This window comes from Cloeon dipterum, chromosome 3 (genome assembly GCF_949628265.1).
Source record: "Cloeon dipterum chromosome 3, ieCloDipt1.1, whole genome shotgun sequence".
In the NCBI taxonomy this organism is placed as follows: domain Eukaryota; kingdom Metazoa; phylum Arthropoda; class Insecta; order Ephemeroptera; family Baetidae; genus Cloeon; species Cloeon dipterum.
Genome location: NC_088788.1, coordinates 18,655,137 through 18,668,799, shown reverse-complemented (window position 1 = coordinate 18,668,799; position 13,663 = coordinate 18,655,137). Strand labels below are relative to the sequence as shown.

The window sequence follows — 13,663 nt, the reverse complement described above, 5'->3', positions numbered from 1 at the left end:
GTGACAAGCTCAGCCGACAGGTGGCACACGCGAGCCGGAGTTCGGCGAGGAAACTTTTAAATGAACTCTCTAATGTCAATGACCACCTTCTAAGATCTGATGACGTCTATTATTTGTTATTACACCTTCATTACATGTGTGTCTACCCTGTCACGCGGCCAAAAGTACCTGAATTCATGAGGTGAGCAGGAATTCTGGTCAGGGAGGGTTGGCCGCGACGCTTAAATGGGTCACTGCTTTCACATTTTTTCATTATTTGGCCTGGATCGAGTTCTTATATTGACAAATGAGCCACAGGTGCACGGTCAGCCGAGACCCTCGCTCATGTCTGACTCACATACGGTGCTTGCGAATTCGGCCTCTGCCCTTGCTAACGGCGTGATTCATCATTTCAGGTGATATAGCAGAGTTTAAGTTAAAATGAACGATCGACGTCGAGCTGATGACATCCAGCATGTCACCGAGCTGTCGTTCAGAAACAACAACAACAACAGTAAAGAGCCCAGCAAGTATGACGACCCGCCTAACTCCAGGCTCTTCATCGTTTGTGACAAGCACATTACCGAAAAGGAGTTTCAGGAAGCTTTCTCAAAATTCGGCACCATTGAGGAAATATGGTTCGTCAAGGACAAATCCTCGGGCGAACCTAAAGGTTTGCACATTCATGAAATCTTGGATTTAATTAAATTATCTAATGCAATCATTCAAATCGCAGGAGTTGTTTATATCAAGTTCTCCAAAACGTCGGAGGCCGCTTCAGCGATGGAAGAAATGAACGGATCTTGCATTCCCAATCACCCAAGGCCTCTAAAGGTCATGATAGCAGCTAGGTAAATTTCAATAACAGAATTAAACCCCCACTTCTTTATGTATTAATTGGTTCACGTTGTTGTGGCATTAAATCATGCCGTTCAAATTAATTTATCATGCGTGACGGCCCCTATTTAAGTCGCACATTCCTAAAATTCTAATTCGATTATAGCTAAAATACTTTCTAAAATTTGTTGCTTTCGTTGCTTGGTTACCATGCTATAAATTATTTAAGAAATTCAAGGTATTTCTCATTTTTTGTAATTTAGATGCAATTTACATGAAATGAAATTTAGGAAAATTATCCTAAAATAAACAACACTTTTTCAGCCGAGAACAAGGTTCTAGAAGAGAAGTGAATGAAGAGGAGAGACTGTTACGTCTGTTTGTGATGGTGCCAAAAAGCATCACCCAGAAAGAGTTGGAGGAAATATTTTCTCAGTTTGGTGATATTGATTACGTCTCGATCGTCAAAGACCACGAGACTAAAGTTAGCAAGGGGTTTGCCTACATTAAGTACCACAGGTGCGTTTTTGCGCATGCCCGCAACCTTTGAGAAATCTTTAAAATAATGGTTCCTGCAGGGCCAGTCATGCTGCCAAGGCCTTCGAAGGTTGTGATAAATCTTTCAAGCCCGTTTTCGCCGAGCCTAAGCCGCAGAAGTCTTCGGGCCCCGCTTCCGAGCCAGACCGCTTTCCCCTACAGTTGGGGCCGAACGCGAATTTTGCCGAGGCCTTTAACCAGGGCGACGCGTGCAGCACCACCCTCAACATCATCGCGTCGCACACGCTGAACCAGGACCAGCTGTGGCGACTCTTCGACATCGTGCCTGGCATGGACTACTTACAGCTCATTCCCGACCCGGTGACCGGACAGTTCAAGGGCCACGCTGTCGCCGTCTACAAATATCCGCAGGCGGCCGCTTTCGCCAGAGAGAAGCTCCATGGCTTTGAATACCCCATTGGGCAGCGCCTCATTGTCAAGCTAGATGCTCCTCTCAAAGAAAGACCGTGAGTTACTTTGTATATTTCAGCTGGGAAATTCTCGTTTGATCTGTCAGTTCTTTTTAAAAACAAATCCGGATTATGTCACTAAAAATATAAATTTCTGAGGCCCACTTCTTTTCAGTATTTAATTTGAGTCTTATTTTATATTTAAATTAAAGTAAAATCAGAAGGGATATTGTTACAAATTATAGAAAAGGTCTTCTTTTGGAAAGTGCCTTTGAAGTAAACACTCAAGGATGAAGACTGGTTTTAATTATATTCAACTCAAGGCTAATTGAAATTTAATGTCTTTAGGCTGAGGTAAATATTTCTGACAAGAAAACTCAAAATTCAACGTTTTTGTCTTGGCGAAACCATTAAAGACACAAACCGATTAGTGGGTCATTTTTGACGTTTTGAAAATAAATTTATCTATAACGTTTCGTACCAGATTTTGTAATTTTTTTAATGCTTAAACGTAGAGAAGGAAACTTATTCTGTAAGCTGGATCAAATTTCCTTTTTCCACAGTGACCAATATTTTATTTCATCGTGTTTGATTAAAAAAGAAGTTTGATTATAACAAAAATCATAGTGAGCTACATTGCTTAGAAGTTGGCTCAAAAAGCGTGAAAATGTTATCTCTAACTAATATATAATGAACCATTTTCAAATGTCCCGGCAATACTATATAATCTAGGGACTTATCTGGAAAAAATGTACGCTGATCGATTTGTCTTATCAAGTCAAATCTACCGATAAAATATCATCCCGATTGAATGAAAATCCACAGTCCACAGTTTGATATTTAAACAATATTTCTTATGGTCCCTTAAAAAGCCACCGAAGCCCCAAAATTCGTAAAAACCATCAAATACAAGGGTTTATAAGAATTATTGAGAAACAATTGAAATACATAAATATTAGAATACGCCATCAAGGAACTGAATTAATTTAACTTTGTGTATAGAAGAAAAGCTAGAATCAAATTGAAAGGGGTTACTTTTTTGGCAAACTGCAACCCGCTTAGTTTTTATAACTTTTTGATTTTTTTTAAAAAGATTTAACCCGTGACATTTTTAGAATTAAATAATAGGCAATTGGACATGTCTCACAGTTTGAAATTTTTATAAAAGGTGAGATTAGATTTCATTGATTTTATTTATCTTAAATGAGTTTTCTTCCAAATATATTGAATATTTTTAGTAACAAATTTTTTTGACACACCTAGGTCGCTGACTGGTGCTGGTCCCTCCACAGTGCCTAGGCACAGCATCGTGCCACTCAACCCTCAAGCCGTCAGACCTGAATTTACTGCCTTACCTGATAATTTTGTATCTGCCAGGGCCATAATTCAAGTAGCAGCTACAAACCCAGGTATAGAAGATGAGTTATTATCATTCATTTTATTGGACACCATCGGTGTACAACTAACGGTCAATTCAGAAGATGAGTTAGTTGTGGAAAAGACCGTACTAATTCCGTAATAATAATTTCAGGAATTCCCGCAATCATGGCGCGACCCGCCGACAAGACCTTTGACCCCAGATTTTGCTCAGTACCTCTTCCGCCACCTCAAAATTGTGCTCCGTACGGCGCTGAAGTCGTCGAACGGTGAGCATCTATTGAATTGCTATACTAATTTTCCTCGTTATTTTGTATTTCGCAATTTTTTATTTCAGCCCTTATCTGAAGTATTTAAATTTAATACATTCAACATTGCTGCGGTTTCTTAAAAATATTATTTTATTTTACGGTAGTACCTATATAATTTTAAATGCACTCAAATTATAAATTCAAAAGAATTGAAATGTCTTGATTATTTAACTCGCCAATTATTTTCTGACAAATCGTGGTTCTTTATAAAAAAATTATCGGTGATATTTTGCATAGTTAAATACACGAAACGACTTTCCACAAATCACAATCTCCACCACGACTATAGTGAATGTCTTGAAATAATTTTATATATTAACCAATTGAAATCATAATACGTTTGTATTTTTTTCTCAGCTTGTTCATTGTATGCCAGCCATCCCCTCCTGCCGTGCCTATTCTGAAGGACGTCTTCAGCAGGTTCGGCAATTTGATAGATGTCTACCTGATCGGACAAAAGACTTGCGGATATGTTAAGTACGCTTCAAAAGAGAGTGCCGAGCTGGCGATGAAGGTGAGCCCAACGATTCCATGCTGAGCGTATCTTACTCAATTTTGCAGACCCTGCACGGCGAGATGATTTGCGGGCGAAGGTTGAAGGTGCTGCCTGCGGAGCCTGCCAAGGATGACGTCAGTCGCAAGAGGGTCAAAATGGAATATTGATGAGGTCAGTGACAATTTTTTTGTTAATAAATCTGTGATTGCTGCCGTGAATTAAAAGTGTCAGGCCTGTTTGTCGATTTTTACCCGCATTCACTCGTATTTTTGATATTGTGTTGACAGCGCACGACCTATGCCAAGCTGTACGAAAGACTTGCAACGAGACAAACAAACGACTCGTCCAACTCATTTTTGTGTGTCTTCTGTGAGGACTATTGACTCTCTATATTCACTTATATTTATGGAAGTTTTGTTTTATTTTATATTAGCAAATTATACTCTTGATTCCCAGCAAGTATTATAGCTCTGATACTTGACCTAAACTGTTTAAGTTTTATATTAATTTGTACTCATTTTTACTCCAGTGATCAAACGTGATTGAAAATTTTTCTTTTTGTTTCTCAATACATCACAACATCTTCGAACATAATATATGATAGCTAATTTTTATAGTCACATTAAAATTTGTTACATGCAACCAGTTGTTTTCATTTTGTAATCCACGATTTTTACCATTGACAAAGTTGACTTATTCAGACTCAAATAATCTTCAGACTGAAGGCTGTTTATTGCAAAAATCGCGATAATTGCCTTATCAGCCGAGATTTTTAAAGATAGCTAACAGACTTTTGTTCACTGGCTACTGTCCAAAGATTCCTCAGTCGTTTGACACTCGAAAAACCACGACAGAGACATGCAAAATATGAAATATATTTTGATTTTAGTCGCTGGCTTGGCCATCCAGGTAACAAAACTAGTTTCTCGCTTTTTCGTCAATTACTTGAATATCCAAACATTTTTCGCAGGGAAATAATGCTGAATCGGCCAGCAAAAGTAAGTCTAGTTCTTTTAATATTAAGAGCGAGTGTGTTCCAATCATGAATAATTTTTAGTTGGATCGCAGTGGGTCGAAATTGATGGTAAACAGTACTACTTCGAGATGCAAAACTATGTAATGAACATTTTAAGAGTTTAACGCCTAACGCACGAGAAAACTCAATGCACGTTATTAGGCAGACTGGCACGATGCTCAAGCGCTCTGCGAAAGAAGAAACTTGACCTTGATAAGCTACCAGACCGTGGAGAAGTGGAATTCCATCAGGAATTTTCTGCTCCTCGAACCAGGTGAATGAAACTCATCAAGGCGGAAGACTTTAAGTTTCATAACATTGTTTGGCGTATCAGATTTTGATATGAACCTGTGGTCATCCGGTGCAAAGCTCGCTGACGGTCAGTTCCTGTGGCGCTCCACTGGCGAAGAGGTAACCTACACCGACTGGGCAACCGGTGAACCCAACTTGCCCGCCGGATCAGAATTTTGCGTCGTGGTCTCCGCGTTCCCCAATGGCTGGGACGACATCGAGTGCACTGGTCGCTGGTTCGCTTCTGTGTGCGAAGAACCATAGTGTTGTCCACACACTGAAATAAAAGCAACGACAATCTGAACGAAGCCATTAATTTTATTTAGCGTGCACTGAACTATTTTAACAGATTTTATTTTAAAGCTGAACTAATGAATTCCCAGAAGCGCCAGTCGCCTCGTCCAGGGACATCCCTGGCAATGCACTGGTGGCTCAGCGGGGCGGTCATCACGATTTCCCCTGCGACAGGTTTGTCGCTGACCGGACAAGGCTTGACGTTGTCCACTCTCATTATGGCAAAATTGGTCACGTCTTCACCTGTTGCGGTCGTGCGATGGGTCACTTTGGACACGGCCCAGTATTCTTTTTCGTCGATGCACAGAGACGATGACGACGAATTCACAATATTTGGCGATTTATTGCAACAACAACGTGAGAACTGACTGGATGAATTGTCAGTGCTAGTTTCACTTCTGCAAATTGAAAAATTCGAGCACAACAATTAAAGATTTTGGAAAAGAGGCTGCTAGGGCCGTCAACAACCGATTGACATTGAAAAGTGCAAACCTTTTATTCTAAAATATTTTGCTGGGAGAACCTTTAAAAATTACTAACCTTGATGATTCTGACAGGTCCCTTGCATTATTTTTTGACCGGGTTTGCAATCGGTGCTTCAAACGGCCGCCTGAATTACGCTTCATCCTGCTGCCGTTGTCAGAGCTTAACAAGAGGTTTCGTTTTTCCTCGCTGCATGTATTTTAAATATAAAATGTCAGTGGAATAATAATAATAATAATAACTGCCAGACTTACAAAACATTATTTTTTGAACCTGCCCCAAAATATTGATGCGCCTTTGAGTAATCCATTCGTTTTGTGTTCGCAGTATCCTTAAATTAGAAAATGCATTATGTTGTGTCCCCCATTGATTGGCTATTAAAAATTTATATTTTCTTCTATAGTTATATTTATTTGAATAAATGTAATTTTCAAAAGGGACCAACATTGAGTCCCTTGTAAAATAGGCAATTCTAAAAAATTCGACCTGAAATTTTCAGGTGGGCCTTGGATCTACTAGGACAACATCTAAATATGAGGACCCATTCCAAGGGTTGGTCAACATAGTTTAGGTCATGTATGCCATATTTGAATACATTTTTCATTTTTAGTATTATTTAAAAAATCTCACCTGGGATTCACCTTCCTGGAAGATTCTTCCTTCATAAAATTGGTGCTGGCGCTTTTTGGCAGTAGAGGTCTTGCTAGGCATAAATATCGGCTCTGTTTTCTCTCTGCTGTGCGGAAAAAAGTGATATTTTCAAATCAATATTTAAAAAATCAGTTGTTTAGACTAACATGCTAGTAGTGGCTCTTTCTTGAGACATTCCACTGTCAGGGATTCTGGACAATTCAGGGAAGAGATCGGTCTGACAGTCAATAGCAACATCCTATAGAAACAAAAAAATCCTTTTATACGTTTCGAATTTATTTAAGTCGGTTATCTTAAATTGTTATAAAGCAAAATGAAACTACAAAAAACAATTTCGTAAAAATACCTTTAAATATATTTGTCTTTGACTCTGGTTCGAATCTTGAAGAGAGTCGGTTTGTGTGGACTGGTGACAACTGGACGGAACAGTTAGTGCAGGGCTGTCACTACTGCACTGGGCAGATTTGTCGCAGGATTCAGGTCGTGATGTTACGAGTTGACGGTTGCTAGCCAGAAACTCAACGAGAGCTGCTATTTCAGCATCCCATTTTTGCTTCAGGACCCTGAAAGCGCTCTAAAGAATGAAGTAAAACATAGTGTGAAAATTAAAATTTGACTAATCCACCTCATTATTGTAAAAAGTTTCTAGTTGCTGCGTTTGAAATCTCAATAAGTCTGCAAAACTGTCTGAGATTTTCCTCACATTTAAGGCACACATCTGCGGTGACTGGTTGTTTCTCCTCGCAGCAACACATGGTTTGTAGTTTCATTTTTGGTTGCACATTGTTGAATTATTTTAATATTTTTATTTCTCATTGTCAAAACTGGTGACCAACCAAGGTGAAGTACATACATAAAGTTTCGATTTGTTTGGCAGAATTTTGCAAGTACTCTGACAGGTGTTTTGAAATTTATGAAAAAGTGAAGTAGTGTGGAAGTCGATTGCAGTTAATTTACCCCATCAATCCTAAAGAAAACAACAAAATAAATGGAATATCAATTGGTAGCAGAGGGAAAAAAATCAGACTATCAATTAAGTGTTTATGAATTTATTTTCTTCCTTAAAAAAAAAAACAGCTTTACATGGTTAAAAATACAGCAGTGAATGGTGGGTGACTGTTTGAAGCTGGCTCAACAGTAACAATTTCCTGGTCGACTGTGTTTTCCATGATGTGTTTGTTCTTTCTGTGCTGGCGAATTGACTTTTTGTTTGTACACACGTAGTCACACGATTCGCAGTTGTAGATAAAGTTCGCAGTGTGTAAGTTTTCATGCCAGCCCAATTGCTGTTTGTTTGGGAATGGTTTGGCGCAGTGTTGGCAAATCACCCAATTGTTCGAGCTTCCTGTTTTGCTTTCGTGTGTTTTCACGGGGTCAGCATAGCTATCATAGTCTGTGAAAGTAGTTGAATAGGAATCGTCTCCTGGAATTGGAAAAAGATAAGTAATGAAGTGAATAAACATAGGGGAATTCATTGCATACTTTTGTGCGTTTCGAGATGATCATGAAACAGCTCTAACGACACTTTCTCAAAGCAGAGGACGCACCTCAGCCATTCCCTGCTGTGCTCCATGCTCTCGTGCGCCAACCGCTTCAGCGACGACACGAATTTTCTCGTACACTGCCTGCACTGGTAACGCAGACTTTCAGGGTGCGACTCGAGGTGCTCGATCAGCTCGCTCAGCGACTTGTAGTCATGCATGCAAACTGTGCAGGTGTATGTGAAGCTCTCGACCTCAGCATGCTCCTGGCGCAAGTGAGAAGCGTAGGTGGCAGGTGTGCTGGATGTTCCTTGGCAGTACCTAGTTTCCAAATTTGGCATTATTAGTTTTATTTCCGGGACAAAACGCAAAATTTTACAAAATTCCTTGGTTTATTTTAGGCTAGTTGGATGTCTATTGTTTGTGAAAGGAAGCAGTTTAACTGTGCAATTATGATATTAGGACCTAAGAACAGTGAATTTTCAGATTTTGCGAAATTTCTCAAAAAAAATTACGATTTTTCGTTTGTTTTCGATTCCTCTAGTCGCGATTTATCCAACGATGTGCGAATTATCCTTAGAGATTACTACTTCATGCGCTTACCCAGGGTTGCAAAAAACTCGCATTTTTAATAAAATGAAGAGGTAAAAGCCACGTTTTACAATTTTTACCAGTTTCTTGTTTGCACCATAGTTTTCAATAATTTTCTATTATTTGCTCATGACCTCAACTTGAAAAACTGTCAGAGATAATTTATTGGAGAAATTGAGGCAGAAAATAGCAAATTTTAATGAAAAAATCTGCATAGTAGAGGAAATTTTGACCACTCCAATCGCAAATTTTAGATTTTACAGGTGAAAATGGAAAAATTAATTTTTCTTGCTCAAGAATTTAGTACAAATTGAGTAGTAAATAAAAGTCAGTGGTAAAAAAATCTGGCTGGTAGACAAATGCAACACTGAACTCACCTGCAGTAGAAGCTGTCCACTCCATTTCCAATTGGATTTGTCAGTTTTTCAGTAACCTGGTGCTCCTCGCTGATGTGCTCATACAGTTGGGCAGCACTAGAAACAACCTGGCCGCAGTCCTGCAAGCCGCACATGAGCGTGTCTCCCATATCAATGGCGTGCGTCCTCCGCATGTGCGAGTGCATGATCAGTTTGCGCTTAGTCGAGTACGTGCAAAGGTTGCAGGTGAAGCGGCAATCTGTGTGCGCCTGCAGGTGCTGCTTCAGGTGCCGCATCATCCGGAACATGGATGGGCAGTGCGGGCACTTCAGGGGCCGACCCAACTTGTGGCTTTTCATGTGAGCCCTCAGCCGATCGGGAATCATCACTTTGTCGCAGATTTCGCATGGTATAGGGTCCTGAAACGTGATATTCAATTGTTTTATTGGGAAACCCAACACAGCTGCAGAAAAATTATATTCTATTTAGAATAATAACGGAATTTGACGGAAGTTCATGCTGAAATAACAAAAGTGTCCACGCAAATAAAATGTTTGGAGCATTTTCTCTAAATTTTGGTCAACCTGTCCTCATCAGCAAAAAATTATACAAAAATTTCTTTTATATTTGAAAGGTGTTTAGGGTATCTTAGATATTAAAATTGGGGATTGGGGATCATGCAGTCTTCTCTTAATAGATCTTTCTCATTAAGTTTTAATTCCAAGTTACCATGTGCTTCCTCATGTGTGCCCTGAGAATTACTCTTGAGCTGCAAAGGTAGCCACAGACGGTGCACAGTGACGTGTTTTCCTCCCTGTGAGAGTCTTCGTGCGCCTTCATGCTAGACTTGACGCGGAACTTTCTCAGGCAGAAGCTGCACTGATGCGGTTTGTACTCAGTGTGCAATTTTTGCATGTGAGCTTGCTTCTTCGCGACTGTGGTGTGCATCTCGTCACAGTAATCACATTTGATGGTGGCTGGAGTCTTGATCTTTAGAGTTTGCCGGCGAATTCGCAACTCCTGCATGATGTGCGACCTGGGCAAAGGGATACAGATTGTTAGACAACCTCTAAATTAAAGAAGAGTCTTTGCCTTGAGCTACAAATCGTTATGGGAGAAAAAGGTTTGCCCAAATCATGAAATTTAGAGATGTTTGACTTATAAACATAAGAGGTTTCACAGGAAATTGAGGTAATCATAAATTTTATATGAGACAAATTATTAATTTAATAACAGAAAGTCAACTTAAAAAAATATGAAAAAATATATTTATCTGTATTGGGAAATTTCTCAAAACATATCATTTGGTCAATTTCATTCCTTGAAGCCGCAATCCAGCAAAGAAAAATGATATTTAATGGATGAAAATTAAATGATTTCTGAACTCAAGACCCGTTCAATATAGCCTTCAATAGCCAAAATAATAAATTATATGTTTCCAATACAAAATAGAAAGTTTTATTTTCTTTGTTTTAAAATTTAATAAGATTAATCCTCAGGAAGAGTTTCAAAAGATTGGCCACTACAGCACAAACGGCAACAAAACCATCTGCAAATCACAGTTCCCCTGAATTATGTTTTTAACAGGAGATAAAATATAAAATTTCGTCTTGCAATCATTAAATAGAAATTAGTTTTGTCGCAGTTACCTGTACTCATCGACGAATTCAAAGGAAGCTTTGCAGTGTTTACAAATGAGTTTGGTTGGGTTCGAGCTGAACTTTTTCATAATGTTGCGGACTTCAGTGCTGTGAGGCGTGGTATTCCTGATGCTTCTGTTGTGGATTTGGAACCAGTGGTGCTTCAGCATGATATTGCTGCTGTAGAAGACCATGCAGAGCGGACAGTGCCACAGCCTTATTCCGTGCTGTTTCTGGTGCACAACATAGTCCTCGGCGCTTTTCAAGGTGTGATTGCACGTCGAGCAAACCAAAGGCGCATACTCTGCCTCATGAGCTGGATCTTTGTTTTGTTCCACAGCTGACAGGTGTATTTCTTCATCGTTTGTGTCATCCACTTCCAGCAACACGTCACAATCATCGATCTCTTCCTCTTGCTCTTCATCACTGTAATTTTCTTCTTTCTTGACCTCAACGTCTTTGTCGTCAAAGTCGTTCATGTCGTCCCCTCTAAAAATACTGGTTGAGTAATTACAGTATAGCAGGAAACCAAATGTCACGTGGAGGTGAGATATTGTGTTCTCCAAATTTTCCAAAATTCCCATGATAAAAACAGTAAAAAATGTATAATTATATAGTAAAAAAATATTTCCCACAATCTAAAAGAAAAGACTGATTTCTAGTGTAAATTAAATTTCGTTTAGTTTGTTTTTCTCCAGCAAATTTTGTCCCCCACCCCTTGAAATTTCGTCAGGATCAAAACTTACATTCCAACGTCGTCCATCACGGCGCGCAGAATATCCTTCTGCAAAGGTTTTGGTTTTAATTTAGATATTAACAGGTGATCGTAAATATTCATATTACCTTCGCACTATCTGCATTTGGGTCTGGAATATTGAACATAACTCGTAGCTTTTCATCAGTCACAGTGATTTTTTTGTGGAAAAAGAACATTTTGTCCACATTCTCCACGCACTGAAGACAAATTTGAGATGGCATGTCGTCAAACTCTGAAACCTGTGCGTTGATATAAAATAAAATTGATTCTAATAATTTTAATATTACGTGGATAGGTAAAGCAGCATTGATCTTCTCAGCGAGACTCAAACGTCTGCCCAGGACATCGTAAATAGCAATCATGGTCACATTCTCCACGCCACAGAGTCTGCAGATCTTTTCCTTTGGAGTGACGCACTCATTCCTCACTTCTGGAAATGTTTCATTTGAACAGGTGGTGATGTCTTCTTCATTAAACACTTCAGATGATTCGTCCAGATTGTTGTTAGTGTATATGTGCTCTTGAACAACTTCACAGTCATCATTTCCAACTGATTTCTGATTTCGCTGTTCAGACTGTTGAGCTGCTTGTAAAGAGACGTTCTGGTGGTAAATTTTCCTAGTGTACTCAATCGTTTCTTCGACGTTCACGCCAGGTGCAATCCGAAAGACTGGCATATTATGTACAAGCTCCACCTCAGTTCTTGAAATGTATGTTGGGGCACTGTCCTCTTCAGCAATCTTGGAATAGTTATGCTAAAGAAATGCTTAGATAAAGAAGCTCTCCTTTTCATGACAGATTATTACTTCAATTCTTGGAGCACTTTGACCTTCGATGTAACCACGTCTCCGTTCATCCATGTATTGGAGGATGTCATCTCCTTTTCTAAATGATGTTCTGGCTTCAATCTGCAGGAGATTATATTTTAACTTTTATTATAGAAGACGCGTAAAACAATATGCTTGCCCGCTCAACTTCTTCCTTTGAGCACAAGGTCCTCCAATCGTAAGGCACAGCTCTTCTGCTCAGCTTCCGACGAAGGACACCTTTGTGCTCAAACTCCCCATCAAAAGCCGATGCGGGGAAATGCAAGGAGCAAATACGAATTGATGGGAGCTCTGGTATCTTTCCACCATAATACGCGATGTTCATACAGTCAAGCACTTCTCTTTTGCTGAAAAATCCCGGATATATATGTTACAAAAATGCTTATTGACAGAAAAATTATCATGAACAACGTACAGAGTAAATATAGTAGCAAATTTATCATTTATGATATAAAAATTTATAAGTCAAAGTCATCAAAAAATGTGTTCATTTTCTTTAGTTTCCAAATGAAATTTAAGGGTTGATAATAGGGCTGCCACTCTCCGGGTTTCGACCGGAGATCTCTGGGTTTGGGACTGAAAACTTTAACACGGGGGCATAGGGATCTCCGGGTTTGGGACTGAAAATTTAACACGGGGAGTATAGGGATCTCCGGGTTTTCGAGTCCAAAATCTCCGGGTTTTAGCTTTGGAAGTCTGGCACTCCTAGTTGATAATACCTGTGGACTGGAATTGAATGCACTGTAATGCCCACATCTTGAAAATCATCACTATTCTGATTTGTCTTGCACCTGAAATAATGGCATTTGATCCGCCTAACCGGCATTTTAGTTCTTTTAAAGCATTCGATTAACGTCAAAACTGCCAACACTAAAGATTTCTGGACTGCTTGACGGGCGAAGTTCAGATTTCCAATCCAATGTTTACGTTTACGATCTGGTTGCAGCTTGTATTTCTTGTAGTAGTGTAGAAAAGGGGCGGGAACCGCGGGAACGGAGGAGGCGTAGCATTAATACTGAATCCAAACAACGTGCGTCTCTGCCCCTCCAGTCCTTTTCTCTCTTAAAAGGGCGCGCATATTTTTGCAAAGAATTGGTTTTTAGTTTTTAAAATTGAAGATGGAATATAAACTGGATTTAAACCTCGAGAAAAATGAAAATATAATAATTTTATTGTCTGAGTTTTATTTTTCTATTAGCTAAATAGCTATCCTTTCATGCCTGTTTTTTCGCTTGAGGGGGAGAAAGCTCAAATCAGTAGAATAGAAACGAGAGCTCTCCCGCTGAGTATTTAACTATTTTTAAATTTCTCTCAAACAGCTCAAACATGA

The 13,663-nt window shown here is 39.3% G+C and overlaps 4 protein-coding genes across 6 annotated transcripts; 2 read left to right on the top strand and 2 right to left on the bottom strand.

Moving 5' to 3' along the window:
• Window positions 1-29: 29 nt before the first annotated feature.
• On the top strand, window positions 30-4,589 carry LOC135939106 (RNA-binding protein 45). Of its 2 annotated transcripts, none has more exons than XM_065483301.1 (10): window positions 30-181; window positions 396-652; window positions 716-830; window positions 1,141-1,335; window positions 1,395-1,820; window positions 3,027-3,172; window positions 3,295-3,409; window positions 3,809-3,965; window positions 4,013-4,118; window positions 4,235-4,589. In XM_065483301.1, the coding sequence occupies exons 2-9, from the start codon at window positions 421-423 to the stop codon at window positions 4,112-4,114; spliced, it is 1,488 nt and encodes a 495-aa protein (XP_065339373.1). In that variant the 5' UTR covers window positions 30-181; window positions 396-420; the 3' UTR covers window positions 4,115-4,118; window positions 4,235-4,589. The 2 variants fall into 2 exon arrangements, with proteins under 2 accessions (XP_065339373.1, XP_065339374.1); XM_065483302.1 differs by lacking the exon at window positions 30-181 and adding an exon at window positions 238-342.
• Window positions 4,590-4,658: 69 nt separating this feature from the next.
• On the top strand, window positions 4,659-5,561 carry LOC135939111 (C-type lectin 37Da-like). The gene is made up of 5 exons (XM_065483309.1): window positions 4,659-4,856; window positions 4,918-4,945; window positions 5,005-5,063; window positions 5,125-5,236; window positions 5,297-5,561. The coding sequence occupies exons 1-5, from the start codon at window positions 4,806-4,808 to the stop codon at window positions 5,515-5,517; spliced, it is 471 nt and encodes a 156-aa protein (XP_065339381.1). The 5' UTR covers window positions 4,659-4,805; the 3' UTR covers window positions 5,518-5,561.
• Window positions 5,562-5,605: 44 nt separating this feature from the next.
• On the bottom strand, window positions 5,606-7,494 carry LOC135938345 (uncharacterized). Its single transcript, XM_065481961.1, has 7 exons — window positions 7,307-7,494; window positions 7,028-7,255; window positions 6,828-6,919; window positions 6,661-6,766; window positions 6,285-6,361; window positions 6,088-6,219; window positions 5,606-5,945 (listed from the first exon to the last, which is right to left on the bottom strand). Exons 1-7 carry the CDS (start codon window positions 7,397-7,399, stop codon window positions 5,606-5,608), a joined length of 1,068 nt encoding a protein of 355 aa, XP_065338033.1. The 5' UTR covers window positions 7,400-7,494.
• A 220-nt stretch (window positions 7,495-7,714) lies between these two features.
• Window positions 7,715-13,298, bottom strand: LOC135939101 (zinc finger protein 573-like). Of its 2 annotated transcripts, none has more exons than XM_065483292.1 (11): window positions 13,053-13,298; window positions 12,473-12,680; window positions 12,313-12,414; window positions 11,794-12,261; window positions 11,593-11,745; window positions 11,496-11,533; window positions 10,759-11,247; window positions 9,839-10,145; window positions 9,131-9,528; window positions 8,164-8,483; window positions 7,715-8,104 (listed from the first exon to the last, which is right to left on the bottom strand). In XM_065483292.1, exons 1-11 carry the CDS (start codon window positions 13,157-13,159, stop codon window positions 7,761-7,763), a joined length of 2,934 nt encoding a protein of 977 aa, XP_065339364.1. In that variant the 5' UTR covers window positions 13,160-13,298; the 3' UTR covers window positions 7,715-7,760. The 2 variants fall into 2 exon arrangements, with proteins under 2 accessions (XP_065339364.1, XP_065339365.1); XM_065483293.1 differs by having other exon boundaries at window positions 10,759-11,238.
• Window positions 13,299-13,663: the final 365 nt, after the last annotated feature.